The sequence below is a fragment of the Gasterosteus aculeatus genome, chromosome 11 (genome assembly GCF_964276395.1).
Source record: "Gasterosteus aculeatus chromosome 11, fGasAcu3.hap1.1, whole genome shotgun sequence".
Taxonomy (NCBI): Eukaryota; Metazoa; Chordata; class Actinopteri; order Perciformes; family Gasterosteidae; genus Gasterosteus; species Gasterosteus aculeatus.
In genome coordinates this window covers 9,854,388-9,881,716 of record NC_135699.1, presented here as the reverse complement: position 1 = coordinate 9,881,716, position 27,329 = coordinate 9,854,388, and the positions used below count along the sequence as shown (strand labels likewise).

The following is a 27,329-nucleotide window of genomic DNA, read 5'->3' as shown; positions in this document are numbered from 1 at the left end:
CAAATATGATGTAAAGTCCAGGGGAAGCCGGGGGTTTGAAATGTCGTGCTGAATACCAAAATGGACTCTCCGTCTTTTCAGTCGGCAGAAAGTCAATCCGAATCCAAATGCTCATTTGGACCAGTGTGACATTACCACAAATACACATGTCAGGTATTTTAGAGAGAAATCGCTAGTTTTGAACAGGACAATGTCACCAGAGATGCTATAAATGGCTTTGTTAAGTTTCATTATATTATTATATTTTTAAACATTTATTTGACAGAAGCATAAATAAACATTGGACATGGTAAAATGTGCGTAATGATGATATTGCATTATTCACTGCTGATGAAATGGTCTTTAAATGTGTCTTTAAATAAGTTTAGAGTATTTGAAGTGTAAACAAATGCTGAGTTTAAACTCCTTTTTAACAAATATCTGCCTTTATAAAATCAAATGAGTTTATGCGCTGTAATATGTTTAATCGCACTAATCATTTTTATGCTAAGAAACACATATTGATTTAAGATTAACAACATTGACAATTCACTAACCAGGAGTCAGTCGCAAAAAACAAAATAAGTTTGAGGTAAAATATTGGTATTGATTTCAAAGAGCCTGAATCAAATCAAGTATCGGTACATGATAAGTGGCAACTAAAACAAGATAAACATCTAAAATGAGTTTTGGTGATAAAATACTGAAGCGTTGTTTGTGCCGAGGAAATGTTCAAAACCTCGTTGAAATGTTCAATTCTTTCTGAAATATAAATCCAGGGCATCCAGGCGCAATTTACCACGGCGCCGCAAAGGACCTATTCAGTGCTTGTTGAAATAAAAACGTGTCCTCTCTTAAACCTCGCAAGCTTTTTCTTCCATTCATCAGCTCAAGGCAGAGAGCGGGTCATCTCACGGGAACGATGCCGCGCATCCCCGCTCGCGGTCTCTGTCCATACAGGACTTTCAGAACAGCCCGAAATTTCAAATGAGCCTTTCCTCCTTCGGTAACTTTAGAGCATCTGGTGCCGCCACGCCACGCGCACCGGATTGTTCCTCCGCGCTGGGTCTGTACGTCCCTTCCGTCTGTCTCCTCTTCTTCACCACGCAGAAGAGCCAGCCGAGCACAGCCAGCACCACGGCCAGGACACCCAGCGTGACCGTGGGGGCCACGATGGCTGCAATGTTGGATCCCTGCAAGTGGAAAATGAGCACGGCGCGGTGGTGAATCTGGTGATCGAAGAACGGATCATTTTCAGCTGTCTGTTTGTGGTCACGATGGAGGTTATTTACTCACAGTGGTGATGTTAGCTGTGGTTCCACTCGCTGCCGTTGTATAATTCCCTGCGAGAAGAGCAAAAAACGTCAGTAACGATGTAGAAACGATGCAAACGCCCCAGCTGCTGGCAACTGGTAACCTATTATAACTAAATAGTTAATAATAATCTATAGTCTAAACGTTTGTTTTTTCAGTAACCAGGGCCCCGCATGCCCGCATGTCTATCCAACTGCCGTAATCTGGCTTCTCCTAGCGATCTGTAGACTTTGAGAAGTTCCTGGTCCACTTAAGAAGCAGTCCAGTTCATGATCGTCCCTAAAACTTCCAAATGCATGTTAGTAAGCGAGGAGTTACAGTTTTCATAATGATAAAGACAAAAATGACCAAAAAAACCCTGTAAATTACTTAACTAATAGGGGACAACTCCAAAAAATTGCTTAAAATCTATGTGATTATATCGAAGTTTAAGCTTTTGTTATTATTATTCAAAGTAGAACAACAGAGGACCCAATGGCAGAAGTCACTATTAGACTCACGCACATTCTGAAGGCAAAAAAAACAAAACACCGCACACCAGATGCTGTTGCTTTTCCCTGCCCTTTTCTCCATGACCGGCCATGTGATTACCCAGTGACATCACGAAACTAAAAAGTAACTTCTTGATCAGGGAGGGAATGAGGAGGAGGAGAAGCTCAGGCATGCAGAGCTGAGCTCAGCTGAGTCAAACGACGCCCTTCTTTAATGATATGGATAAAAGAATGAACGTTTGCTGCCATGTTTGTTTTTTTGTTTTGGGATTGTTTTAGGTATTGCAAAGGCACAGCACATCATTTTATTTAGACGGTTTTATGTTTTTCCACTCATCTCATGAGTCAATCATTCACCGGGGGCAAATAAACTTAGCAAGGACACAAGTACATCTTGATAAGAAGAAGCTGGGCCGACGGGAAGGAGCCGCCATGCTCAAAAAGGGAAAGCTGAACGTGTTAAATTCGACTATTTTGCACGTTTGATTATTGATAAGCTCCACCCGGATGTGAATATCTCATATGGCAGAGTGTGTAAGCCAGTTCTCCGTCAAACGTTCTTACAACATGACGACGGGCCCATGCATGTTTCACACTTGCCCAGGAAAGTCCCCTATCATTTTGTTTTAATTACCATCACATGATATAATGGTGTGAGTGTGTGCTACGTGTGGTCAGATCTCTTATTTGTGTGTTTGTGTTGACGATGAAGGGACGGTCACTGACTCACCCAACACAGGGTTACTGCTCAGTACCAGCAGTAAAACACTCCTAACCAAAACTCCAGGCGTGACCAGCACATCCGGGCACGCTGCCATCTCTCCCCGGGGCAAGCAGGGCAAAGTGAGGGCGGACTCGGGCGTCGGGGGCCTCAGCTCGGGTCCATTTCATTGGGTCCAACATTCACTGCGTGGATTTAATGCCCATCTTAAAAACAGCTGAAGACACATTACTGTCGGGAATATAAAGGCAAGTTTAGCTTTATTCTTTTTTATTATTATCATCATATGATGTCCTGAGCTCCATTCTGAGGTTGAGCAAAAGACACCACTGAGTCACACATTCAGCCTAATGTTGAATCACCGTTAAACCTGCTCAGACCACAGGAACATAATATGCTATTAAGTAGTCCATTGAAAAGCTTTAGTGCTCCACCCTTTCTCATTCACAGCAGCGCTACTGGCATTATAACTTCTAATAAAGAAATACAAGATTTTCTGTTCTGTGAGAGACATACCATCGATCTGGTTGTTTTCAGGTGATCGAAGCAAAACGGGAAACATCGAGCAGGTGGATCCCTCGCTTCCGCCTCACCTTGTCCAAAAATGAAACGGCAGCAAATGGTTTATTCCATCGATAACGACAGGAAACATCTCCGGACCAAACACGATCCAATACTTCTCTACATTCTCGGCCGCACTACTCGCTGGTGTTTTATGTAAAGCGTATCCCCCCCCCCCCCACCTCTTGAAATCGCCATTGGTCACATGGTTGAGTTTCGTGTTACATTACCTGAGCGCAGTTATCCACCTGCAGCAGAGCGCACAGATACTCCTTTGTACCAAAGACGAAGGAAAACTCTGCTTCTGCCCACTGAAGCAGAGCCGTCCTCCTGTTGACATAGAAAGAAAAAAAACCCTCCTCGAAATACCTGTGTTATCTAAAAAAAGATACCTTTAATCACATTTATGTGACGCTGTGCCAACTAACCTCCCCGACACACTGCTTCAATTAAACTGTTCCTTTCCCCTTCTTCTTCTTTCTAATATCGGCAGTCTGGCCTCACTTTGACCAACCTGCTGATCCACTGTTTCTCCTCCTTGCACCTCTGCGCTCAGCTTCTACCTACAACCTGCTGGTGCCATGAAACAGCGCCTCCAGCAGGTTTCATCCGACCCGACATGAGAAAGGAAATGGACATTCCTGAGATATTTTAGGGATGAATTCGGCGGGCCGGCTGGTCCAGTGGGCTCTAATCCTCACTTAATCTGCCTTTCTCGGACTCTAAGAGGCAAAGGCAATGTGGGCTGCTTCAGGCCTAATCTGTGGTGAGAGTGTGTGTAAGACTAGTGGGGTGTTTATTGAAAAAGCAGAGCGCTGCTGGGAAAAAAATGACTCCGGTTTTAACTATACTATGTTTATAACCGTGTTATCAGTGTGATTTATGGTATTCTATTCGTGAGAGTTTATACATGCAGATGGTAGATAATCAAATAACCCATAATCGAAAAAGCAATAATGAATGATGAAAATATGGCCTGCTGAAATCAATTCTGTTTCATTTAGTAATACCATCTGATTCTCTCCTGCGAAACATGAAAACGTAGAAACACATTTTCATTGCAAATAGGATAATAGTCTTTATCATAGAAAAGCAAAAGCTGTGTTCTCCTTTTTTTTTTTTAAACGTATTTATCTGTATGGACCAGTTTTCATGAAAGAACATAAGGTTTTTTGTTTCTATCTCCTTGCATCATCTTTATTTAACTGTACCTTAAGGTAGTGATGTTTAACTCTTGATTGTCAAACAATAGCAAAACACTTGCAATGGTATGACTGACTTGAAAGTTGACATCAGAGATTATGTGCCAGTGAAGCGTCCACTTGATTTAACACATTGTCCAGTCAGAAAACATTGATAGGTTTATTATCTGGTGAAAACATAATAACAGCTGATACTGTAGGCAATTCTTCTTTTTCCACCAGTGGACGACTGAGGCCATTTGCCTTTTCCTCTGAATGAGCGGGTTCTTTTCCACCTACTTACCGCCTGCCGTAGTCGCAAGGCAGCCTGGGTAATCTGACAGTGAAAGCGGCGGGAGCATTATATTCATCCTTCAAATTGTTGCGTTAATGTCCGGCAGTTATACTGAACTTTAATTAAGTCGGTAGCTATAATTCTGAACCGGGCGTTGTAAATAAGGCTCGAGTTTAGCGGTATCCGAGCTGTTTAGTAGTTAATGCCGCTGTCTCTTGCTCTCAACGTCTTGTTTTGAAGGTGCTTTTAAACCGTTCCCAGGTGCCGGGGTCTCAACGTTTGTTTTTGGTTAGCCGGCTTTAGCGCTTTGACAACAATGGCGAAGGTTCAGGTGTTAAATGTGGCCGTCCTGGACAATCCGAGTCGCTTTGGAAACCCTTTTCAGTTTGAGATTACGTTTGAGTGTATGGAGGACCTTCCCGAAGGTACGTAATCTCACATTCCCAGAAAAGCGGTGCCTGTTTGGTTACGTTCGTTTTGTTTGTGTAACCTTACTGGAGATTGCTAAAAGCTAACGTCTTTTTGCTAGTTTAGCTACCGTTACATATAACGTTAAGTTAGCAACGTAACCATTGATTACCTAGCCGAGTTAGCTAACTTAACTCAAATTTGAGTCTCTGACAGTAACGTCACTTTACAAGCGAAACGTTATTTTACAAGGCTTGATTTATTTTGTTCTTTGTGACTTTAAGTAAAATATGCTTGTGAATATCGTTCCAATGATATGAAAAAGTAGAGAGTAACGTAACGTTTATGCTCGTCCAACAATCGGTACCAATACTAGTGATACAGTGTTGAGTTCCAATTTACGATTGCAGTCTACTTTCGTTACATGGTTATTGATTCAAACGTTTGCTGTGTTCCTTATTGTTCATGGTAGCGTGTGGATTATTATTCGTACATGAAATGGATATTGATTATAACCTTACGCAACAGCTGTTGCACAAGTAATGCATTCCCTTTAATATTTTGATTTCTCTGTAAAAGTGTTAACGCATTTCTGTTAGTCTTTTGATATAGAAGATCAAAGTAAAGTCTCTTATGGTATGATTTTTGAAAATGCTAAATGGTACTTATTTACCTATTGACTATATTTGATGAGCTTTATCCAGGTAGTTTCATTGAAATATCAGTCTATTATCAATATATTTTGTGCATCATCGAATTGATTAATGAACAAATGCTCTCAGCACAACATTCCCCATACATTTGCATTGTATAGTGAAACATCATTTAATTTAATTTAATAACTGTTTTTTGTAGACCTCGAATGGAAGATCATCTACGTTGGCTCAGCAGAGAGCGAAGAGTACGATCAAATCCTCGACTCTGTCTTGGTCGGCCCCGTGCCCGCTGGGAGACATATGTTTGTGTTTCAGGTGAGTTTGGCTCCGGCAAACTGACTGAAATAGTGCTTTCTGTTGCGTTAATGATGTAGCATATACCGGGAACTGCAATTTCATAACAATGTGTCATTAAACTTTCACGTTATTTTTCTCTCCTGCAATGCTTTTCAATTGTACATTTTTATATATATATATATATATATATATATATATATTATTTATTTATTTATCTGTGTTTTATGGAAGTACTGTAGGGCTCATTTTGGAACATGCATTAAAATAAACCATGTTATAGGCAAATAGTCAGAATAGACTGACTCCATGCCTTTTGTTTAATTCTTTCACAACCTTTGGTGCCATCAGTGGTATTGGACAAGTCGTTCAAAATTCTGAGATTACAGATACAAAAAGTAGCTTTATATTTTTGCACATCTCAGTGTTGTGTTTTGTTCAACAGGCTGATGCCCCAAACACTGGATTGATTCCTGAAAGTGATGCTGTTGGTGTGACTGTAGTGCTTATTACCTGCACATACCGTGGCCAGGAGTTCATTCGCATCGGTTACTATGTGAACAATGAATACACAGAACCGGAGCTTCGGGAAAATCCACCGATCAAGCCCAACTACACACAGGTCAGACTAACGGTTGATGTCGATTGCTTATCTTGTTGGTTTGGAATAACAATCGGATTACGGAAATTTGAGAATGTTGCTTGAAAGTATATTATTCTGTCTGGTTTAAGAAGCCTATTGAAGGACTTGCAATGAGAAAATGCACAAAAAAAACATTCAATAGCCCTTTTACGCAAAGAAAGTTTTTGTTGTCAGCATGGTGCACTGAAACATTGCAGAATTAAAGCTTTACTTTCTGTTGAGCCTGCACTTTGGAACCCATTGTTTGAACCTTCCAAAATATACTTGGTTATATAACTATTCAAGCATGTTGCTACTCTGACCTATGTTCTTAATTCACTAATAAGCCACAGAGTTTTGCTGTGGTGACAAAGGATTGTATTTTGAACTTTTTACTCAAAGGTGCAATGTTGTAGTTTGACCTGAGTTATTATATAGTTTATTGATTATTAATCGATTGCTGAATCTTATCTACAGAGCTTCTTGTCCCGAGTCTTGATACCAACTAGAAAGTAGCCGCATGTACATTAGCTGCAGCTAATGTACAGTGAATAACTTCTCTGCGGAAAGATTTTCACATGTGGACCGAAAGTTTTTATTTAGGTTGTTAAAATGTATAAGCAGACATGGACATTGTCTTTTTATATTAAGTCACACCAGTTGGTACGAGGTTATGTAAAGTTATTGTTCTCTTGCTCGTGACCAATTTCACATGGTATGTTGGATAAGTGCCTAAACTCTGTTTACACCTAAAAACCACATCGATATTACAATGTTGTGAAAATACCTGTACGTTTTTAACCTATATTTCCATTGTCCTCTTTCCAGCTCCAGAGAAATATTCTGGCATCAAACCCACGTGTGACCAGATTCCATATAAACTGGGATGGCTGTGCAGAGCGAATGGAGGACTGTGAAAATGTGGATCCCACGTCAAACTCCATGCTCCCTCCCTCTTGTCTCCCAGGAAAGGCCCCCCCATTGGGGCTACTACCGGATAACTCTATGGACTGCTTATAGAGACGACCCTGCCCCAAATGTGGTAACTCCAAGATGAGACCTTTATTTTTGAAGAATGCGTGCGGACATTCTAATGTGGATGTACAGACATCTTTGCCTTACAGCTACCCTTACTTACCTGAAGCCTGTCAAAAACAAACTCTCACCTTCTGCTTCAGATACGTGTCATTTCCAAGGAAGGTTATGACCGTCTGACACTTATAGATTGGGAGTTCATTGCCATGACGTTGAAAACAATATCGAAGTTGTTTAACTCATGGAATGGAAAAAGGTAACCAACTATATGGAATAATGCAGCTGAACTGAAACGGCGCGGCAAGCTGATGTGTGATTCACTTTCCTTCCTTCTGTTGTTACAGAACTCCTTTATACCTGTATGAGAGGATTCCAGCAACGAAGCTAAAGTCAAATAAATTATAATACACTGCCGTACAGGAATTTGATATTCTGCCATTATATTTGTGTTCAAATTATTTTTTTGCACTTACACATTTTCCCACTTAGATTGTTGAGCTGTGTGTGGGATACATCCATGTTTTTGTTTGCTTGCAACTTTCCCAAATTAAAAATATTATTAATGTATCTGTATGAGAATGTCTGAACAACAATGTTCCTCCGTAGACAAACAGAAATATCACTGCCAGTGTCTTATATTTTCACATATGTCTAAAAATAGCTCGTGTTAACGTCACACCCAATCACAGATCGTCGGGTAAAAGGGGTGGCTAGGCTACAGAACTGCCTTTGGAAATGACCGCTCTGCAACTGGGAGTGCCATTGTAAAAAGGCGACAAGGTTTTATCTGTACCGTGCAAGAAACTCAGTCTGATGAATATAAACAGCCGAAAATTTAAAGTAAAAAGGGAGAAAAAAAACACAAATGCAGTTATGGGCGTATTAGCTACTAGCAAGTCTGCGAGGCGGGACAACATTTTGACAGACGAATTGCATCAATGTAATATCTGGATGCATCGATGCCTATCCAATCAGAACTCGTGCTGCGATTTCTGAAGCTTAAGAATCTTTGTATATAGCCAATAAGAGCCAGCGAGAGGCGGGACCCCGTGGATGGATGACTGGAGTTTCCCTTGCGGTCTGAAGATTAATGGAAGGGGTCTGTTGATCTTAGGAATCGACTATCAGATGGTCGGTCCCAAGGAACCGTTGCACTTGATGCTGGTTTAGGAACGAATGGAGAGAGATCCATTTGAAATTACTTACAGCGGAGAAAAATACTAACCTGGACGGCACTTTTTTATTATCCAGGTCTCAACTGGAAAGGCCTGCATACACAGAGATAGCACCTGGTTAGTTCAGGCCAGGATAAGACTGCGAGGGACGCTAAAAGCTAACGCTAGCTTGTTCGTCAACGTTAGATCGAAACCGCTCTCGACGACCCGTCTAATGGTTCGGGCCGGATTTGGGGTAAACCACGTCGCGTCTGGAAATAAAGGACAACCTTCTGACGTCTCAAGTTACTGTGGTTTGCTTGGAAATCGACAGGCTAACGCCACAAAGCTAACAGCTACTGTCCATCTCTGCTAGAGTTATCTAGCGTGCTAGCTTAGCTAACCTTAAGCCTTATTATTGGCTGCAGGCTTGTACATACACTCGCTTGGTTGTTGAGTTTACCGAACTCCTCTAGGAGGGGCATTTTGAGGAAACTTATTCACACACGGATGTTAATAATGGTAGCTAGTAGCTAGCTGTCAGCTTCATTGAGCCCAGCAACTGCGTTAGCGGTGTAGCACCACTCGTCGACTTGTAGAGGAATAAAGAACCTTAATTCTGAGCCAAGGGACTCCACCATCAGCCTGCTAACATGGGCAACACGCCCACCGCAAAGAAGGGCAATGAGATGGAGAGCGGTGAGTACCCTTTTACCCGGAGATGCTAGCTATGTCATGCTACCTGACGCTGGGTCGTTTTGCAGTGTTGCTATTTCCTGTGTGCCATGATTGCACCTGATATAAAAACGTCACCTTATCAGCTGCATAATGCATAAAGGTCGAGGGACCCGACGCGCCGACCACATGTGATGTTGCTTTCGACAAGCTACCACTTCCCCGGTTTGTCAACTTAAAACCAAACCCTAGGAAAGACACCAGCATTTGCATGCATGTGTTGATAACTTGAAACGAGCTGTTCCACCGTGACACCACGTTCATCTCCACACAAGGAGGATGTTTTTCATTCTCTCCACTTATTCTGTGGGAAAGCTCGTGATGAAAAGCCTCAGGTTACATCCAATAGGTCCACAGAGGATGACAACAACTAGTCTTATACAACATTTCACAAAACACTCGTAGGTTTCTTTGCTGTTTCTGTTTCCCTCCAGATGACGTCAAATGCTACAATAACATTGAAACCTAAACACTTGTGTGAGCTTTTCCCTTGCACATTTGTGAAGTAATACCTTTTTTATCACATCAAATTATTTTGTTTTAAAAAAATGCAGGCATTCGAAACAATTATGCCGATGCACATGTTTTGGGATGTTTATTTAACCTGTGCTGGATCTTAATGCAAAGTGTGGACCGGAGGCTCACAGGCTGCGTTTGACAGTAAGTGAGTAGATGAGAGTTGGTTATCGGAGACGGGGTCATCTGATGCATGAGGGTGATCCTCTCCAGGCAGAAACTTAGGAGTTGAGGAGTCTCTTGAACATCATGTGATGAGCAGCATTTAGAACAAGGGCCCCCTGTATGTGGCTGTGTGTGTGTGTGCTCGCTTTTGTGTGTGTCCAAGATGGTGACGAAGAGATGCCTTGCTTATACCGACTGTTTTGTTTGTTTGTTTCAGATCACTTTTTATTAATATTACATGGAAAGAAAGAAAAAGGATGTTAGCGAAATGAAATGCGCTTGCTTACATTTATTCTCAGTTTCTCTACTGAATTAGGGACCAATGTAATCCTATTTCCCAATAAAACGCTCAAAGACTCAATGAGCTTTGGTTCCCTTTCTTCTAGTTTGGTTCAGTAGCTGAGGATTTCATATCTGACACCATAAATAACACTCAAGTGTGCAAAGTCTGAGCAGGTATCTGCAAAATGAGTGTCAGCTCCTTGTTGCTGGTGGAGTGTATGTGTGAAGAATGGCATGCAGTCCGTCTGTAATGTAAACCCATCCCCATTCTCACTCACCGTATGTAGACTGTGGCTACACGCCTTATCTATCTCTCAAAGGATAGCACTGCTGCATCCTGCGCTAAGTGACGCCAAGGACTATCGTATCTCCGATCACAAACAGGCCATTGCATTTTCCCCCCACCAAAACCAAAATGTGCGGACCCCCTCTTATGCCCTGATTCCGTACTGTGGAGATAGGACTGACTGTTCAAGACTGACCCATCGCTGATAAACAATTTAACTGGCAATATGGCTTTCAGCGGTTTTGTTTTCTTCTGTCCATGCTTCAGAAGTAATGTCTATTAGAAGGTCAGAATACATAACTGACACTGCCACACTGGCGGCAATACCTCTCTGCACATATCGCGCTTACAATCCTTATTAAACTGATCGCAGAAGATCCACCAGAATCGCCAGAGACACTTGTGGACCGGGGCCCCCCAGAGCCCATACCCAGGGGCGTTATTTTCCAAACTTGTATGTTTTTTCTTCTCTGCGGAAAGGGAGGGTTGAGCGTGTTTCGGTGCACGGCGTCTCTTCGGGTTGGAGAGGAGGACGAGCGCATGGCCGCCGCACTAGTATGTAGGGTTTTCACGATACCAAAATTAGTACTTTGATACTATACCTACTCAAATATTACGGTACCCGATACCTACGATACAATACCACAAATACGATACTGTAATATTTCTCTATGATCTTAATAAATAAAACATGGCATCCGTTTGACTGTCTGTGGGATAAACAATGCTTCATTTACTTGCATATATAGTTTGATATTCTCACATTCTTAATTCATGGCATTATTCATTTTCGCTGTGAGTGACTGCTGCCTGTTTCACGTGTGAGAGCTGCGCAGCCACTCACTCGAGTCAAGTTTTAAACCGCATTGTTTTCAACGTAAGGGTACCACGGTACCTTTTTAGTACCGGTACGCCGTGCAACACTACTACTATGCAGAGCTGATTTCTGGCCCTTGGGAGGAAGCAGGGCGGATAGACGCTCCGTGGACTGCAGCAGGAAGCGAGGGAGCAAGGAAGGTCCAGCCCAGCCCACTACTCTGTAAACTAAACATAGCCGGCCAGGATAGCCTCGAGGTTTTCGGACCCGTACAACGTTGTTGCTATCGCGTTTTCCGTCCCAACTTTTGGACGTACTGCCGGGTTTGTGACTCTGCGGCGGCCGTCAGCTGGCTTCCTCCCGCCTTGTACGATGTCCGTTATTCACAGGCTGGCAGGAAGGCTGTTTCACCGATCCGGGCCCTGTCTAGGGGACACGGGCAGTGGAGAAGGCAGACATGACCAACCACAGGAGGAGCTAGAGGCCGGCTGCTGGCGTGAGTTTTCCCTGTGGAGGTTTAGGTGGTTTAGCTCCAACTCTAATCAGGCTATTTCTTCATTCCGTCTGTTTAGTAAACTCTTATCGTGAGCTGGTGAGTTGGGTGTTTTTCGGCGGAGCAATCTTGAATCCAAGTAGCCCCACAGAGCAGCCTGTTGTTGGTCTCTTCTCTGTGGCCTATTGTTTCCCAGTTACAGTTCAAAGGAAGGCATTTCTCCGTTGCTGCGGGCGTGTCTGTCCGCCACCATTCTGCACAGCATCTTGCCATTTACCTTAAACTGTTACGCAGTGTAATAATGAACCTATCCAAACAGACTTGTACTTTTAATTTTTTGTGTACGACGCTCTTTTGTCATGTTCTTTCTCACTGGTGGGAAGCTTTTTTTTAAAAAGCGCTTCAGCCTGTACGAGTGTTTTGATTCACTTCACACCCATAAGACGACATCTTCTGACATAAGAGATTGTTGTACTGAATCTTTTGTGTTTTTGAAATTGCACCTCGTGTAATGAGGTGGTACCCTTTTCAAACTGCGATTCCCTGTATCTATAAATATCGTTGAGGCTCACGTCCTGCCCTTGCTCTGCACGCAGCTGGTTCGTGTAAAAGGGGACGGTTTGTGTTTGGACCGCTCATCACTTCCTGTCTCCACTTAAAGGGGCTTTGTTGAGAGCCCACAGTGATTACCAGTGGGCCGTACTGTTGTAATGCCAATCAGCCACCTTGGATCAGCGCAGAGCATCGAGTTGGCGAGTCGACATGCTTCCAGGGAACAATGCTGAGACGCAAAATTCACCAGCAAGCGGTGCAAAACTTGAGATCGGTGCTCAGCGATTGGAAAAAGAACCAGTAGTTTCCTTTTTGGATTCTCACAGCAGCTACGGGCGTAGTTATATACATCTTTTAAATCTGCATTTGCATTGCTACTGAAATCACTGGCGGGGAATTGAGCTGTAGCATAAAATAAACTGCATGCATCATGAAGTGAGAATCAGCCAGAAGCCTTTTCTACCTGATTCATTAGAACAGTCTAATAAAGTACACAAACTGAAAAGTGGCTGCTAGCAATCTGCTTCACACTATCTATATATAAATAAAATGCACTGTACCCTATAAAAAAAGGTTACCCTGTTTATGTTAACACTACACATTTTATTATTGTATAAGTACACAAGAAGACGGGCAGATGTACATACATGACCCGTGATGGTTCTCATTTTCCACCTTTTCTATATTTGGGTCTCATTTCTATTTCAACACGGTTTGGGGATTATGTGTGCAGCCCTGGCGTGAATAGAGGGAACTGGAACAGTGTGATGTGAGCAGCTGCTCTGCCGCTGGATTGGTCATTATGTCGATGAGCCCAATGGGTTCCTACAGCAGGATGTAAAGTTGTGGCGTTTGCCCATAACTATCTACTACCGATATTGATCTGATGACTACTCATTGATTTCTTTTTTTTTTTTTTTTTTTACACAAACAAAGGACAACTTCCTTGTTCCCCCGCAGCTCTGTTTGCCCTCCAGCTGATTTCTTGTGCCCGCATGTGGATGTCTGTGTTGTGAACAGGGCGCTGTGAGACCGGAACTGGCACGCTTTACCGTGAGTTATTGGCCCGCTCGCCCTAATATAACCCCTCTGCTCCTGCGTCAGAGTGCGCCCAGCGAGGCCCAGGGGAGAGATGCAGGATTGATTTTGGAGAATTGATTCGGCACCACATAGACTCTCTGGTGCATTTGAGAGTTTGACTGTTGGTTTGCAAATGTGAGGTTTTTTTTGCTGCCAATGTGTGATTTGATCGTTTGTGCTTATTGCTTATTACTTATCACAAGTTTTGTGCCGCGCTCATCTCACAGGGTCTTCATTTAGGCCTAGTGTTGTCATAGGACTTCCTCTTGGGTTGTATGAATTCACCAGCTAGGGTTTTACACCCCTCCCCCTGGTGATTATGCTTCTGTTTAGATCAATATAATGTGTGTGTGAGTGAGAGAGAGAGAGAGAGACACGGGTGGGAACAGCAGAGTACGTTGTGTACAGAATAAATATTGATACAAACCAAAGCAAGGGTCTAATTGATCTGCGGCATTGGAACGGGAGCAGTGCTGTTTGAGCGCACACTGGTTGTGGAAGCTGCTTCCTGAACTCGGGGGACGAGGGGTGGGGGACCCGCCAGCAAAGCGACAGTCGGTCCCCGGAAAGACTACAGTAGCCCCCACGCCAGCAGGGACACTTGACCCCCCGTTTCCGTGGATGAGCGGGGCCGCTGATCCGACCAGGGTGCACTCGGAGGGGGCGGGAAAGGTCATGAATCAGTGACTCCTCCGAGGAAGAGGCCAAGCAAGAAGAACGGGTTGGTGGAGGTGGGGGGTGCAGAGGAGAACTTCGCAGGGCTAATGTGTGACAGGAAGAGCTCCAGAAGGCATGCGGGGAAGAGGGAGTCATCCTCGCGCTCGAGTGAATCAGGGTCGCGCTCAGCGGACGCCGCGGCGGCACCCGAGATGCCCACAGTCATCCCGGATGGTGAGGAGCTTTGGGGTTTTCACAGGAGAGCGGAGGGGTTGGTTCATCACCTGCAATGACCACGGCAGCCGTGACAACCAGGCCTCAGAACAGAGATATTGTATTAAGATCAAGCGCACCACTCACGGGCAGCTGTTGGTTGGACTCGTGCAGCGCCCACGTCTTTAGTCGGAGCGGCTCCGAGTTACAGGAATAGCAGAGTTAACTGCCTGGAAGTGGGAGTTGAGCAACTGGAAATGTTTGTTTTTTCTCCCCGTTGCCCAGTTTGCCTTCACTGCTCTCTGGGAGCTGCGGCGCTCTCGAGATGTTTGTGCGAACTTTGGTCTCGGCCGCTCTTGTTGGCGTTCTCCCACCCTATTGTTGGAGCTGCTGGTCTTTGGAGAATTTGCAGGAAATCACATTAGCTAGATGAGGATTAAGTGTGTGTGTGCGCGTGAGAGATGAACGCGTGCAAAATGTTTTGTAGATTGGAGTTTTTGTAAATGTTTTTGATCATATTTATTTGTTTTTCTCATTGAAACAAGTCCAAAGGCCCATTAGTTTGAATATTAGTGTCCAGACGTTGGTGATTACATTATTATGGCCTTTCAGTATTGACAGCTGACTAGTTTACTGTGACCTTGGCTTCTGTTTTGCATCGACTACCCAGGCAGAAGGACGTTCCACATTATGCTGAATGGCTTAACATAGTTCTTTTCAGTAGTTGATACATTTGTATTACATTTATATTAGTGATGTTCATTATCAGCATTGGAAATGTAGTTCTTTTGTTGCTAGTGGGATCCAACATCTACCATATCATCTCCCATCTTGAAAGTAATTCTCCTTTTATTTTGGTTTTGACCTCAGTCTTAACTTTGGGGAGAAATTGCACAAATACAAGCTTTTTTCTAGAAGACACTAAATGAATGTCTACTTGAGTACCGGTGATTTACGGCTGAGCCGTAGAAAGCGCTGAGCTCGATCATCTGCTACAAGGCAGCTAGGACTGTCAAAGCTGGGACACAGATAGGCGGGCCTTCCTCATTCCTACCTACTATCTGCATGTTCCCACAGAGCGCTGCCATTATCCCCATAAAGATAAGGGCAAGAAAAATGAGTGGCTGCATTTGACGGAATGTGTGCCATGCTGTCGATCTCGGGTCAGTTCATCCATAGCAGCACTCTCCTAAGGCACAGATTTCTATTTATTACTGCATTTATAAGTGTAGAAGCACCTGATTATTTCTAATGCCCCACCCAGAGACAGCGGGGCAGAGAGATGAAAAAGAACGCTGTGTGCAAATCTTTGGCCGTAATGTGGTCGCACTGGTTTTGTAGTGGGGGTGGGGCCCTGACTGCTTCCAGTACGTACACTTCTTTACTGCTCGGGTTGTGACCGGTTGTATCGGTGACTGAACAGCTGTGTTCATTTTATTTTGTATCGCAAATTTACCTCTGAGGCTGAACAGTCTGTACACATCTACCTCCTGGACGACTTTGACCTGGACTCCTTCATCCCCACGTCCTGATTCAGTGGCAACGCCATGGACACGTTTTTGGGGATGCCGACGGATGTCCGGTGCTCTGCTCGCGGGAACCCGGTGTTTGTGTGTGATGGTTTAAAAAGGGCACTTCTAGTTTAATGAGACCAGACGTGGTTCGGGAGTTTTCGTCCTCGGCCCCCGGCTGAAAGGTCACGCATGGCCTTCGCTTTGCCTCCGTGGAGCTGTTGTACGCATGAAAGGGCCACGCGTTCATGGCCAAAATCCTAATCCCGAACAACGTTTTATTGCACTTTCACGTTCAAATGAACAAGAGCACTGCTTGTGTTTCCTGCTGCTGTACACATCTTTGCATCGGAAAATATAAATGAAATAGTATCACAACACTTTTTACCCCAAATGAAATGAACCGCATCTCGTTCTCCACCTTGGTGGTTGGCTGACTGTTAGTTGAGAAAGCGCTTGATTTGATATGAAGGCAAAGCACTTATTTTTAAATGACAATATCGCTGATGATGATGATGCTAGTTTAATTGCGATTCAAATTTGGTTAATTGTGCCGCCGCAGACTCCGTATTAGAGGGTTTGCTGGATCTTCTCTATTTTCTAGATCTTGCTGTAGGAGGTTCTGTGCTTCTGAGGGCTTGTACCTCTGATATTCCGTGAGGGTCACAGGCCGGTTGGACTTGTGCCTTTTTTGTCTCCATTCATCACGTTGTTGGATGGAAATGGACCCCGCAGCATTTGGAGCTTGCGTTTAATGTTAAATGACATGTCCCTGTTTTAATGAAGGGGATCTTAAGCAGCTTCTAAAAGCCATAGTCTGCTATTGGGATCATTTAGGGAGGTATGGTAACAACCAAATATTTAGCCAATCGGCCCTTTGGTATTTGTTTAAATCGGACGTTAGAAACTCTGGTTTATCAGCTGTCCTTATTATACGGATCATAACCCTTAACTCTCTGGTAGATCACTCTGGTAGATTTTGAGTCATTATATATTATTGAAAAATCTATTGACCCTAACTTAACCCAGTTAAGCCATCTTTTATTGAGCTATGTCGTTGTAAAAACTAAGATTATTATTGCCAATCGCCGTCTTACACACACACACTTGTTATGTTCTTCTCTCGGTCTTGGTGATTAGTTTTGGTGACGTGTTATTCAAAATCCTGTAAGTCTTTGCTCCCGAAAACCGATGAGCGGCCTCCAATAAACACGCACTTTGTTCCTAATTGCAGTGAAGGAGTTTCTTGCCAAAGCCAAAGAAGATTTCCTAAAGAAATGGGAGAATCCAGCACAGGTGAGCGAGTACTTCATCAGTTCATTATCAATTTAAATCTTTTTTAGGGTCGTGTCATTGTGTCTTTAGTGAATGTTGTTGTAATAATGTCTGACCTCTGTTTTCACACACTGTACCAGGCCGCCTCATGGCAAATCAAGTCCCGCCCATGAGCAAAGTATTCATTTTCGAGGGGCACCCTCTGCTGGGCTAATGTGAGACTTTCCTCTTCCCTCCCTCAGCAAACTGCGGCGTTGGACCACTTTGAGCGTTTGAAGACCTTGGGCACTGGTTCGTTCGGCCGAGTCATGCTGGTTAAACACAAAGAGTCGGGTCAACATTTTGCCATGAAAATACTTGACAAACAGAAGGTACAGTACAGGCATTTTAAGAGAATTAGTCATTTGCCGTACTAATGTGAATGCCTAACGGCCTCGAACGTGAAATAACTGTCATTTTTGAAGATATTTTATTAACATGTATACCAGGACTTTAACAGTCACTCTTAAAGCGTGTTGTGTTGAAATAGAAAAGTGCTCATACAGAGAGGCGAAAACAACCTAAATGTACTTTCGACTATACAGCCGAGATATGATCACAAGGCTGATCATTGTTGTCCAAAGTTACAAAACGAGACATTTATGTAACTCACAAATCCTATGGTGAGCAGCTCCGTGGAAAAGTATGACTAAACATATTTTGTAGCTCTTTAGAGGATCTTCTGAACATCGTAAAGATAATTTTGTTCTGCTCATATCTGACGTAGATGAAATGTTGCATGGGGTTGGAGGGTTTACGCTCCAATGCTTGATTGCAGTGTTTTAGACTCAAGGATCGCTTGAGAATGTCGTGAAGTGCCTGTTGTTCCCCTCTCCCCGTTTGTGTAATGATGACGTCCCGCTCTGCCCCGATCCCTCTCAGGTGGTGAAGCTGAAGCAGATAGAACACACGCTGAACGAGAAACGCATCCTGCAGGCAGTCAGCTTTCCCTTTCTGGTGCGACTGGAGCACTCTTTTAAGGTCTGCATTCAGTCGTTCATCCGGCTCGTCGTCTTGTTGACCTTGTTGACAATCTCCTGGTTGCGTTTGGTTTTGCGTGTCAAAGTAAGACCGCTCATTTCTCCACAGGACAACAGTAATCTCTATATGATAATGGAGTATGTACCCGGCGGCGAAATGTTCTCCCACTTGAGGAGAATCGGTCGATTCAGGTGAGTTTACTTTTTAGGTCACTTTCTGGCTACACGCCACTGGTTGATTTAAACGTGGCGCCCGATTTGTGTTCCGCAGCGAACCACACGCCCGCTTCTACGCAGCCCAGATTGTACTCACCTTCGAATACCTTCACTCGCTGGATCTCATCTACCGAGATCTTAAGCCGGAGAACTTGCTCATCGACCAGCAGGGCTACATACAGGCAAGGATCGCGCTGTGTGTTTGGCTTTCACGGGTCTCTCTCTGCTTGCGTGTGTGAGAGCAGCGCTCAGAACTGTGCTCTCGGTTCCCCAGGTAACAGATTTTGGATTCGCGAAAAGGGTGAAGGGTCGGACCTGGACGCTTTGTGGCACCCCCGAGTACCTGGCGCCAGAGATCATCCTCAGTAAGGTGCGGGTTCTAAGTCATGTCAAGAGGGCAGGAGAGCTCTCCACACGGAACTTCAATTAGGAAGGCGTTTCATTCTCATTGTGCGGCTACTTCAGGACTGCAATTCATTGCTCACCGCCTGCTGCGGAGACTCGTGTGTGTGTGTATGTGAAAGTTTGTTTGAGGACGGATGTGACGGCCCTTTTTTTTGTTATTTCCTGTATGTTTTCCAGGGTTACAATAAAGCAGTGGACTGGTGGGCTCTGGGAGTTCTGATTTATGAGATGGCCGCCGGTTACCCCCCCTTCTTTGCTGACCAGCCTATTCAGATTTACGAGAAGATTGTATCAGGGAAGGTGAGTTAAAAAAAATACTCGCTTGTCTTGTTTTTGTGACATCATGGTGCACATTCCTACACTCGTCCTTAACAGAGCAGGTCGGTTTTCAAACTAAAATGTGTTTTGTTTTAATGTGATAAAGAGTTCAACACTGTAGTGTTACTTTTGGCTTATATTTATACAAGTTACATTTTTTTTTTATTTACAGTTAGGATAAAAAAAAAATCTCCCAGTGGAAGAAATTCCCAATGGGACAAATTAACTAATGACACCCGCTCACACTGCTTTCGCCGTTTGCAGGTTCGCTTTCCCTCCCACTTCAGCTCAGACCTGAAGGATCTGTTGAGAAATTTGCTGCAGGTGGACCTGACCAAGCGCTTTGGTAACCTCAGGAACGGAGTCAACGATATCAAGGGCCACAAGTGGTTCGCCACCACCGATTGGATCGCCATCTACCAGAGGAAGGTGAGCGGGGCGGCCTTTTCAATCTCAACTCCTCGCCGTGAGATGGGAGGGATGCTGACAAAGGAAGACGACCTTAATGAGCCTTTTGGTCCGTGGAGGTGTTTTTGAGTCTACTCTAATCAGGATGCAGGTGGTTTCACACCATCTGGGCTTCTGATATTACAGCGGAGACCAATGGGGCAAATGTCTAAAACAAATATCAAAAGGTTTGCTCATCCAAGCGCAGAAGCTGGTGGACTTAACAGAAACATGTACTGTGGTCCACATTGATTTGTTTTAACAATGCAGAGTATTTCTTCATATCGTTATCACGTTCTGTAACAAGACATTATTTCAGTGATTCTTTTTGAGGTTTTCACGCAGTGGAAATGAATTCTGGGAAATCTAGGACGACGACCAGCTGATTGTCTGATTGTCTCGTATGTTTCAGGTGGAAGCTCCCTTTATTCCTAAGTGCAAAGGCCCCGGTGACACGAGCAACTTTGACGACTACGAGGAAGAGGAAATCCGAGTCTCCTTCACAGAGAAGTGTGCAAAGGAGTTTGCAGAGTTCTAGATTCCCACCATGAGTAGCGGGCAGGAGAGAGAGAGAGAGAGACAGGGCTATAGAAAGTTAAAGGAAGCGCTAGGATGGACTGCTATCTTGCTTATTTGTAATGACGACAACAATGTAACCCCCCCCCCCCCCCCCCTCTGTGGAAAGGTAGGCAAAATGGAGACAGAACCAGCAGTGTTGCATTTTCTGATTGTTCCTCAACTGTTACCGATCCCTTTTTATTTCACCGTCCTGCTTGTGACGGGCTGGAGGAGAGCAGGCGCAGGTTGTGGCTGTCTGGCTCTACTTGTATCTTTCCGATGGTGTAATGACATGCTTTCAGTCTTTGCAGGTTGAGGCATTGATTTTCTGTTACGGTACTGAATCTCCTAGGCTTTTTTTTTCTTTCCTCCTTTCTTTTCCCCCGGAGCGGGCCCTCTCCACAGGCTCCTCAATGAGTGGTTGTCGTATCTCGTCACCGCCCCACCGCCCTCCCATCGCTCCATCCTGAATCTGTCCAAGCAATACCAAGTCCAACAGGTGTGCCGATCAAAATGCCAACTGGTTGGAAAACTATGTCCATAGCATTGGTGCAGAGCTTTGGCGACGGCGGCACCAGCCCTTGTGCCCGTTTGGTTTGAAGCTTGAAAACTCTCTGCGACTGCCTTTTGTCTGCTAAATGTGGCATGCTTACTGGGTAGATGATGCTCTCACTGCGGCTGAAGCAGTGGTGACCTCTTGAATCCGAGTGAACGTGAATTATCACAGTAAATTTCACCCACGTCTTGCTCCTTTTTTCTGCGACCTGTGAGGAATGGTAAACCGGAGGTTTGCATTTAAGTCTGTCTTTCTCTTGGCTGAATTTATTAAGGCATTTTAAGAATCCTATTGGTGATCATTTCGTCCTCTTTATGTCATCTCTGTGCTTGTGTGTTATTTAGTGCTCATGGGTGGGTTAAAAAGCTGTGGTTTAGCAGCAACTAACATGTGGTCACACTCCTGACTATTGTTTATTTAATAAATAAAGATCTATATATGTATATATTAATGCATACATATATATATACTAATATGTATGTATTAATATGTATATATTTATGTTAATATATATATATAAATACTTAAATCACATCTTTTTCAAGATTGTCTCATAGGTGTGAAACAGAAATTAAGATTTCATAAATAAATAAATATATAAATTCTGCCAAATTTGCAAACTGAGAACATTGCAAGGTTTTCTTTATGTAATTATGACGGTGGTGGATTTTAATGCGCAAAAAAAGTAGCAAAACGTTTCAACAAAATGTGCATGTTATTTTTGTACAATATCCCTTTTAAAGAAAGATGGCAGAGCATTACGCTTTATTTGCGCTGAGGTACCTGAGATCGTGGATAACATGCTTAGCTATTGAAATGGACTCTCGGCTGCTCTATTTGAAGATGGAACAAGACTCAGTTCAATGTGTCCGAAGGTTCTTCTGGGGTTTGTTCATTGATCACTTGTAGGGCAAAATGTTTGCTGATAATTGTCACTGAACTTGTGCTTCTCACCTTGATTGTTTTTTTGTTTTTCCTCCCTTCCCCCCTTTCTCTTGTATATACCGTACATGTAACCCCTTCAGATAGATTTGCAGTCCAACCAAATTTTTGGGACTGTTGAGATTGGAGTGTTTTTTTTGTTTCCTTTTTCCAGCTTTCTATGTAACAAATTAAACTAAGGAAGCTATCCTAAAGCTGTCCCCTTTTGCCAAGTTTATTTCCGTGGATGCAAGACAATCTCAGACCAAATATCTGCTGGTTTGTTGACTATACACTTGGTTTGATAAAGGATGTTTGCCCCCACCCACCTCCTCCCACCCCACCTTCCATAGGCCCTAGGTGCTAGACTTTATCCATCTCACTGAAAAGCTTCTGTGAATTGTTAGATGTGCATCAATTTGTCATGAAGTCTTGTTCCATGACATTTCTGAGAATGTTTTTCAACTCTAAATGATTTCGGTAGGCTTGAGGTAATTATTTTGGCTGTCTCTTAATGTAATTGAGATCAAACCACAGAATATCTTTTTGAATGTCTTTAATTGTCTAACGGAGATGGTTCCAATGCTGTTTGGAAACACAATGTTTGTTTTTTTTCTCTGGTGAGCTTGTTTTTTTTCTTGCATGTGGTAAAGCGACCCAATGGCAAGACATCACCTGGACCTGAAACGTGTTTTTGAGTAATTCTAGTTTTCGCTGCCGACGAACTCATCGCTGTTTAACCTTTTGATTTGTTTGAGCATCACGTCGAACAATGCAGTGGACCACCAACTAACGTGTCCGGTCTTTTGCAAATACTGAAGCACACGCCGCATCCTTTCAGATCTCCTGTTCAACTGATTTGTGCTAATTATTTTAAATTTTGAAGACACTATGTAATCCTTTTTTAAAGAGCGCACATGTAATATATTTGGTCTACGTTCTGGCAAATTGACTAAATCACAGTTGGTGTGTTGAAGGCGACGCCGCAGGATCCACTCCAGACATGGAGGTCGTCACAATGCTTTTTAAAATTATTTTTGTTTCCCCACACGAAAACTTCTTGTCTCTTGTCTTTAATTTTCTTCTATCAGCTGAACACTATCAACTGCTCTGTGCTAATTCTGAGTTATTCTCTTGTGTTTGCCTTCAACTTTCATCCGGATTTTCACACACTTCATTCAAACAACACTTTTTACATCTGAGATGTTTTGCGTTCATATTTTCTAATTGTATTTTCAAAAAAAGCAAAAAAGCAAAAATAGAACATTAATCTTTTCCTCATCACCTGGGTACAGTGATTGTGTAGTCTATTGTACCTTTTGGGAAACAATACTGTATATCCTTGCCTTTGACAGTCTTAACTATTTTCCCCTCTGGACAACTTGACAGATACCCTTAGAACACAATGAGTATGTTAAAAAAATATACATAAAGTAATATTTTGCAAAATGTATCATTCCAATAAACTTTTACTTGTAAAGACTAATATGTCTGGTTATATGTAAAGTATTTCTTCCCCCTGCACATTGAATGAGGATTCGAGTTGTCACATTTCATATTACTGTTAACGGTGTGTGTGTGCAGCTCCAGCCTATTGATCAAAGGAACACACTTGTGGAGGGTGCATGTTAACTCCTGTCTGTTATCGGGACTGTTTCATGCGTTGTTGTGTCCATCCTGTCACAAACCGGATCAATTACCAGCCAGCTTTCAGCAACCCCCCCCCCCCGAATGTATTTCTACCCTCCGTGTGCTCTTCTTTAGGATTGCATTCATCTGCATCCGTTGTGGGTGAAGAGGCATGAAAGCAATAAAAAAACACGTAAAAGACCTCATTATTTTTAAATCCAGCAAAGGACAGAATTCCCTCTGAAGAAATATAGTAATGACATCTTAAAAAGGCTGAGCAAATCAATCCACAAAGATGCAATAAAACGTCATGTTTTTTAATTACAATTATTTAAATAATTGAAAATCACTTGCCGTATAACAGACAAAGACTTAAAGATGTACATATATTATCTATTAAGTGTTGACTGCATGAGAATACTAATTTTAATACCGAATAACGGTACTATGTTCATGAATCCTCTTCAAATCAAATGTATCAGGAGTTGGAGCCCCATTGTGGTGGTTTGCATTACCTCTTTGTTAATTAAAAAGGTGCATTGTGACTTAAATGACCATTTAGAAAAAGTTCAAATCTTTCTAATGGTTGCAACAGAGCATTACGTTTCATTTGACAAACCGATCAATGGTTGAACACGCTTCATTCTCTACTTAATTGTGTCGTAGTCAAATCTCTAAACGTAGAGCTCTAAATTCCCAGCTTCGCCTCTGGTTCTTCAACTTGAGCGTGTGTCCCACATGTCAACCGGCTTCAGTTAGTCCACCAAACGATGTCTCACCGTCCAACTCTTAAAACCAAATGCCGCCACTTTTCTTTTCGCGCATTGTGATGCACGTGGACCAGAGTGCGCGCGCACGTCCCCGTTCAGGACCGCAGATTCCACCTTAAAAGCCTCCTCGCCGAGTGAAAAGTCTTCGCCGCCACTCCGTCGGTCCACCTTAAGCGCACACGCAAAACGCAGGAGGCGTACAGCGAGGTTTCCGCTTCTCGGTTGTACTTGGACCGCGACTCGCGCACAAAAAACAAACAAAACACCGTGTACAAGGTTTGACGCACCGAGGTAAGAGAAAAAAAACACAAAACGAGGGAGAAAGATGTCTGAGGTTTGCGTCCTTAAACCGCCGCAGACGGGGAGCGGGAACCTCGATCGAGCGCCTCCGCGACAGCAGCTCGGTGCGCGTGTACTAGGGAGTCAATCCCCGAGAGACACGGTCCACCCCGACCACCCGCGCTCACACCCACACACCTGTACGGGCAATTTAGATTCATCCGCTGACCTGATATCCAGCGCGTGTCTTTGGACTGCGGCAGGTCCAAACCCAGGACCTTCTTGCTGTGAGTGCGAACCACCACAACACCGTGCTGCCTTATTGTCTACTTAATATCATCCCTAATAATAGTGGGGTGATTCCACTCAGGTGAATGTGTCTTTTCGTCCCCCACAAGCTGAATGTCCCCACTGATCCAAGCAAAGATTAGGAAATGTCTAACGTTTTTTGTCTTAATTCACTGTACACTGTAAAAGTCAAATTGATTGATTGATTGATTTACAATTTGGTTCAACTCATAATTTGTTTAATTTAGCTATTGATTGCTCTCTAAGTTCACATGTATAGTACATGTTTATTCAACTTTAAAAGATGTAAGCATTATGGTGCTTTCTGTGCACTAGATCAAACTAACTATATCAACTCTTAGTGTTTTGAATTACTTTCCTAGTTAATTTTACTTAAAAGTATGGATTGTTTCAAATGACAATTTATAGTTGGGAAACACCATGACATTTTTTTACATTATAGCGTGCAGATATCTAACAACTTCTAAACTGCATTTAAACAAAATATTCCGTGGGGTTAAACAGAATATTCACAAGAAGTTCAGACAGAAAAACCTTACAATTCAATGTAAAATGGACATCAATTTATAAATAATGAGCAACCCCATCCATCTTTCTCGAGGCAGTTCAAAATGTCTTTAGTGTCTGCAGCTTTGTAGACCTCTGGCACCCTTGGGACCAGGTCATCAACGACTGTGTCCTGGCGGCCTCGTACCAGTCGTGATGCTTCCGATCACGGAGAGTAGAAGCGGTCCGCTGTGCTCACATTGTGGCACATCAATCCGCTTGCGCGCTCCTTTGCTGTGGAAGTTTTTAGCCTATAGAGAACGTGTTTTTAGCAGGGACCACGCATTTGATGTTGGAGAAACACGGATGTGACAGTTAATCTCACACCGAGACAGCGGTGCGGATGTTAGTGAAGTTCGGCCGGCCAGGCAGACCCATTTCCAGCCAGGCGCCCTGCATGCATTGCAGCAGTTGTGCGACTGGCCTCCATCAAGCCAACCATCAAGTGATCTGTTTGAGGGTTACACTTTTGCCGCAGCCTCGGCCATCTATCAAACCAGGAGTATTCGTCTTCCCCACAGGTACATCCAGGTTGCTCGAAAGTCCCGGTTAGTCTTGTGCTCAGCCACCTGCACACAGAGAGCGGGAAAGGGCAGGCAGGTTTTCGAAAAGCGCCAGTCACATGGGGAATTTGGAGCGTACACCTACCGATACAACACCCGGTGGCGGGGATGGTGCAGGGGTCAGCCTCGGGCTCAACGGACGTCACGGACATGTTGGCGTATGCGCCCGGCCGGTGACCGTAGAGTGAGGCCAGGAAGGCGGACAAGTAGCCGTAAAAGGCGTCCCTCCGATAGGGGATCTCCTCCCGCTCCATGCCGTCTAAGAAAGATATTGTACAGATTAGGCAAAACACGGCATGCGTCCGTGTAAAGTATGTGCACCAGTACGTGCAAATATTGTCGCACGTACTGGTGCACGGCTTTGCAGGCTTTGTTTTGCATTGGATATGAATCCCGGATGGAAGCTGCATGGGGGAATACGGTTGTTGACTGTGTACAGGCCTAAAACGGAACGCTTTCCAACATTGGACCCATCCGGAAAAGGCAGCAGAGAGGAGAACCATCCATACCCACTGGGGCAGCCAGGTATGGAATGAAGCACACTAAGATACATTTTTTTTTACCATAAACGCAACATGCAGAGTAACACTATAACTTGTGATATAAAACTCTTGGTTTTCATTATTTGTGCTGATTTGACAGCAGTTGAAATCACTTCAGGGAAATCAACGAAGATGACCAGCTAAATTGGTAATAGATGAGTTGACTTGAGGAAAGCAAATGACGGCCCATGATCTCTGAATTTGTCCCGTAGTGTGTTTTCAGACACAATCCGTTAATCAGCATAATGAATCATACTAGTGCATTACTTTTTGAAGCTCTAAATGAATATGGATCCACTTTCAGTTGTGTTTTTTCTCATTACGGATCCATCGGCGTCCAGTAGTTTGTTGTTCTCTCTGTTTGACACCACTGCATCATTGTGACGGACTTGATTGTCTCGTGTGTTTCAGGTAGAAGCTCCATCTATTCCTAAGTGCAAAGGCCCCGGTGACGCGAGCGACTTCGACGACTACGAGGGAGACGAAATCTCCTTCACAGAGAAGTGTGCAAAGGAGTTTGCTGGGTTCTAGATTCCCACCATGAGTAGCGGGCAGGAAAGAGAGACCGGGGTATAGAAAGTAAAATATTTAGCAAAATGTATAATTTCAATAAACTTTTACTTGTTAAGAATAATATTTCTGGCTGTATAAAGCAATTCTTCACCCTGCACAATGACACTCTAGATTCAACTTGGCACATTGAACAACATTGTGTGTGAGCAGCTCTGGGCTCAGTGCTGAATCAGAAGAACACGCTTCTATTGATTTTATTTCGTAAAGCCCAAAAGTCTACACATGCAACATCATCTGTCCTGAAACCCTCGGCACAGAAAAAAATACAAACACATCCCTCAGAGGAAGGATCCCACTCCCAGGATGGACAGACCACAATGGATGTCATGAATGAACAACGTAAAATATGTACACTACATTCAATCCCTATGACAGAAATGATTCA

The 27,329-nt window shown here is 43.5% G+C and overlaps 3 protein-coding genes and 1 long non-coding RNA gene across 10 annotated transcripts; 3 read left to right on the top strand and 1 right to left on the bottom strand.

The window, feature by feature from the left end:
- Positions 1-216: 216 nt before the first annotated feature.
- On the bottom strand, positions 217-3,634 carry crb3a (crumbs homolog 3a). 5 transcript variants are annotated; one of them, XM_078083671.1, is made up of 5 exons: positions 3,297-3,634; positions 3,022-3,098; positions 2,515-2,690; positions 1,276-1,322; positions 217-1,172 (listed from the first exon to the last, which is right to left on the bottom strand). In XM_078083671.1, the coding sequence occupies exons 3-5, from the start codon at positions 2,600-2,602 to the stop codon at positions 963-965; spliced, it is 345 nt and encodes a 114-aa protein (XP_077939797.1). In that variant the 5' UTR covers positions 2,603-2,690; positions 3,022-3,098; positions 3,297-3,634; the 3' UTR covers positions 217-962. The 5 variants fall into 5 exon arrangements, with proteins under 5 accessions (XP_077939797.1, XP_077939799.1, XP_077939800.1 ...); XM_078083673.1 differs by having other exon boundaries at positions 2,515-2,736; positions 3,297-3,633; XM_078083674.1 differs by having other exon boundaries at positions 2,515-2,722; positions 3,297-3,436.
- Positions 3,635-4,525: 891 nt separating this feature from the next.
- Positions 4,526-8,124, top strand: asf1ba (anti-silencing function 1Ba histone chaperone). The gene is made up of 4 exons (XM_078083670.1): positions 4,526-4,967; positions 5,806-5,921; positions 6,346-6,522; positions 7,351-8,124. The coding sequence occupies exons 1-4, from the start codon at positions 4,859-4,861 to the stop codon at positions 7,540-7,542; spliced, it is 594 nt and encodes a 197-aa protein (XP_077939796.1). The 5' UTR covers positions 4,526-4,858; the 3' UTR covers positions 7,543-8,124.
- Positions 8,125-8,301: 177 nt separating this feature from the next.
- On the top strand, positions 8,302-23,219 carry prkacaa (protein kinase, cAMP-dependent, catalytic, alpha, genome duplicate a). Of its 3 annotated transcripts, none has more exons than XM_040190074.2 (10): positions 8,302-9,410; positions 17,253-17,314; positions 17,536-17,664; positions 18,215-18,313; positions 18,422-18,504; positions 18,584-18,710; positions 18,803-18,898; positions 19,111-19,233; positions 19,516-19,680; positions 20,111-23,219. In XM_040190074.2, the coding sequence occupies exons 1-10, from the start codon at positions 9,365-9,367 to the stop codon at positions 20,234-20,236; spliced, it is 1,056 nt and encodes a 351-aa protein (XP_040046008.1). In that variant the 5' UTR covers positions 8,302-9,364; the 3' UTR covers positions 20,237-23,219. The 3 variants fall into 3 exon arrangements, with proteins under 3 accessions (XP_040046008.1, XP_040046007.1, XP_040046006.1); XM_040190073.2 differs by lacking the exon at positions 8,302-9,410 and adding an exon at positions 11,613-12,008; XM_040190072.2 differs by lacking the exon at positions 8,302-9,410 and adding an exon at positions 13,459-14,528.
- A 1,132-nt stretch (positions 23,220-24,351) lies between these two features.
- On the top strand, positions 24,352-26,999 carry LOC144384523 (uncharacterized). The gene is made up of 2 exons (XR_013451307.1): positions 24,352-26,354; positions 26,783-26,999. It is a non-coding gene; the product is annotated as an uncharacterized LOC144384523 (long non-coding RNA).
- Positions 27,000-27,329: the final 330 nt, after the last annotated feature.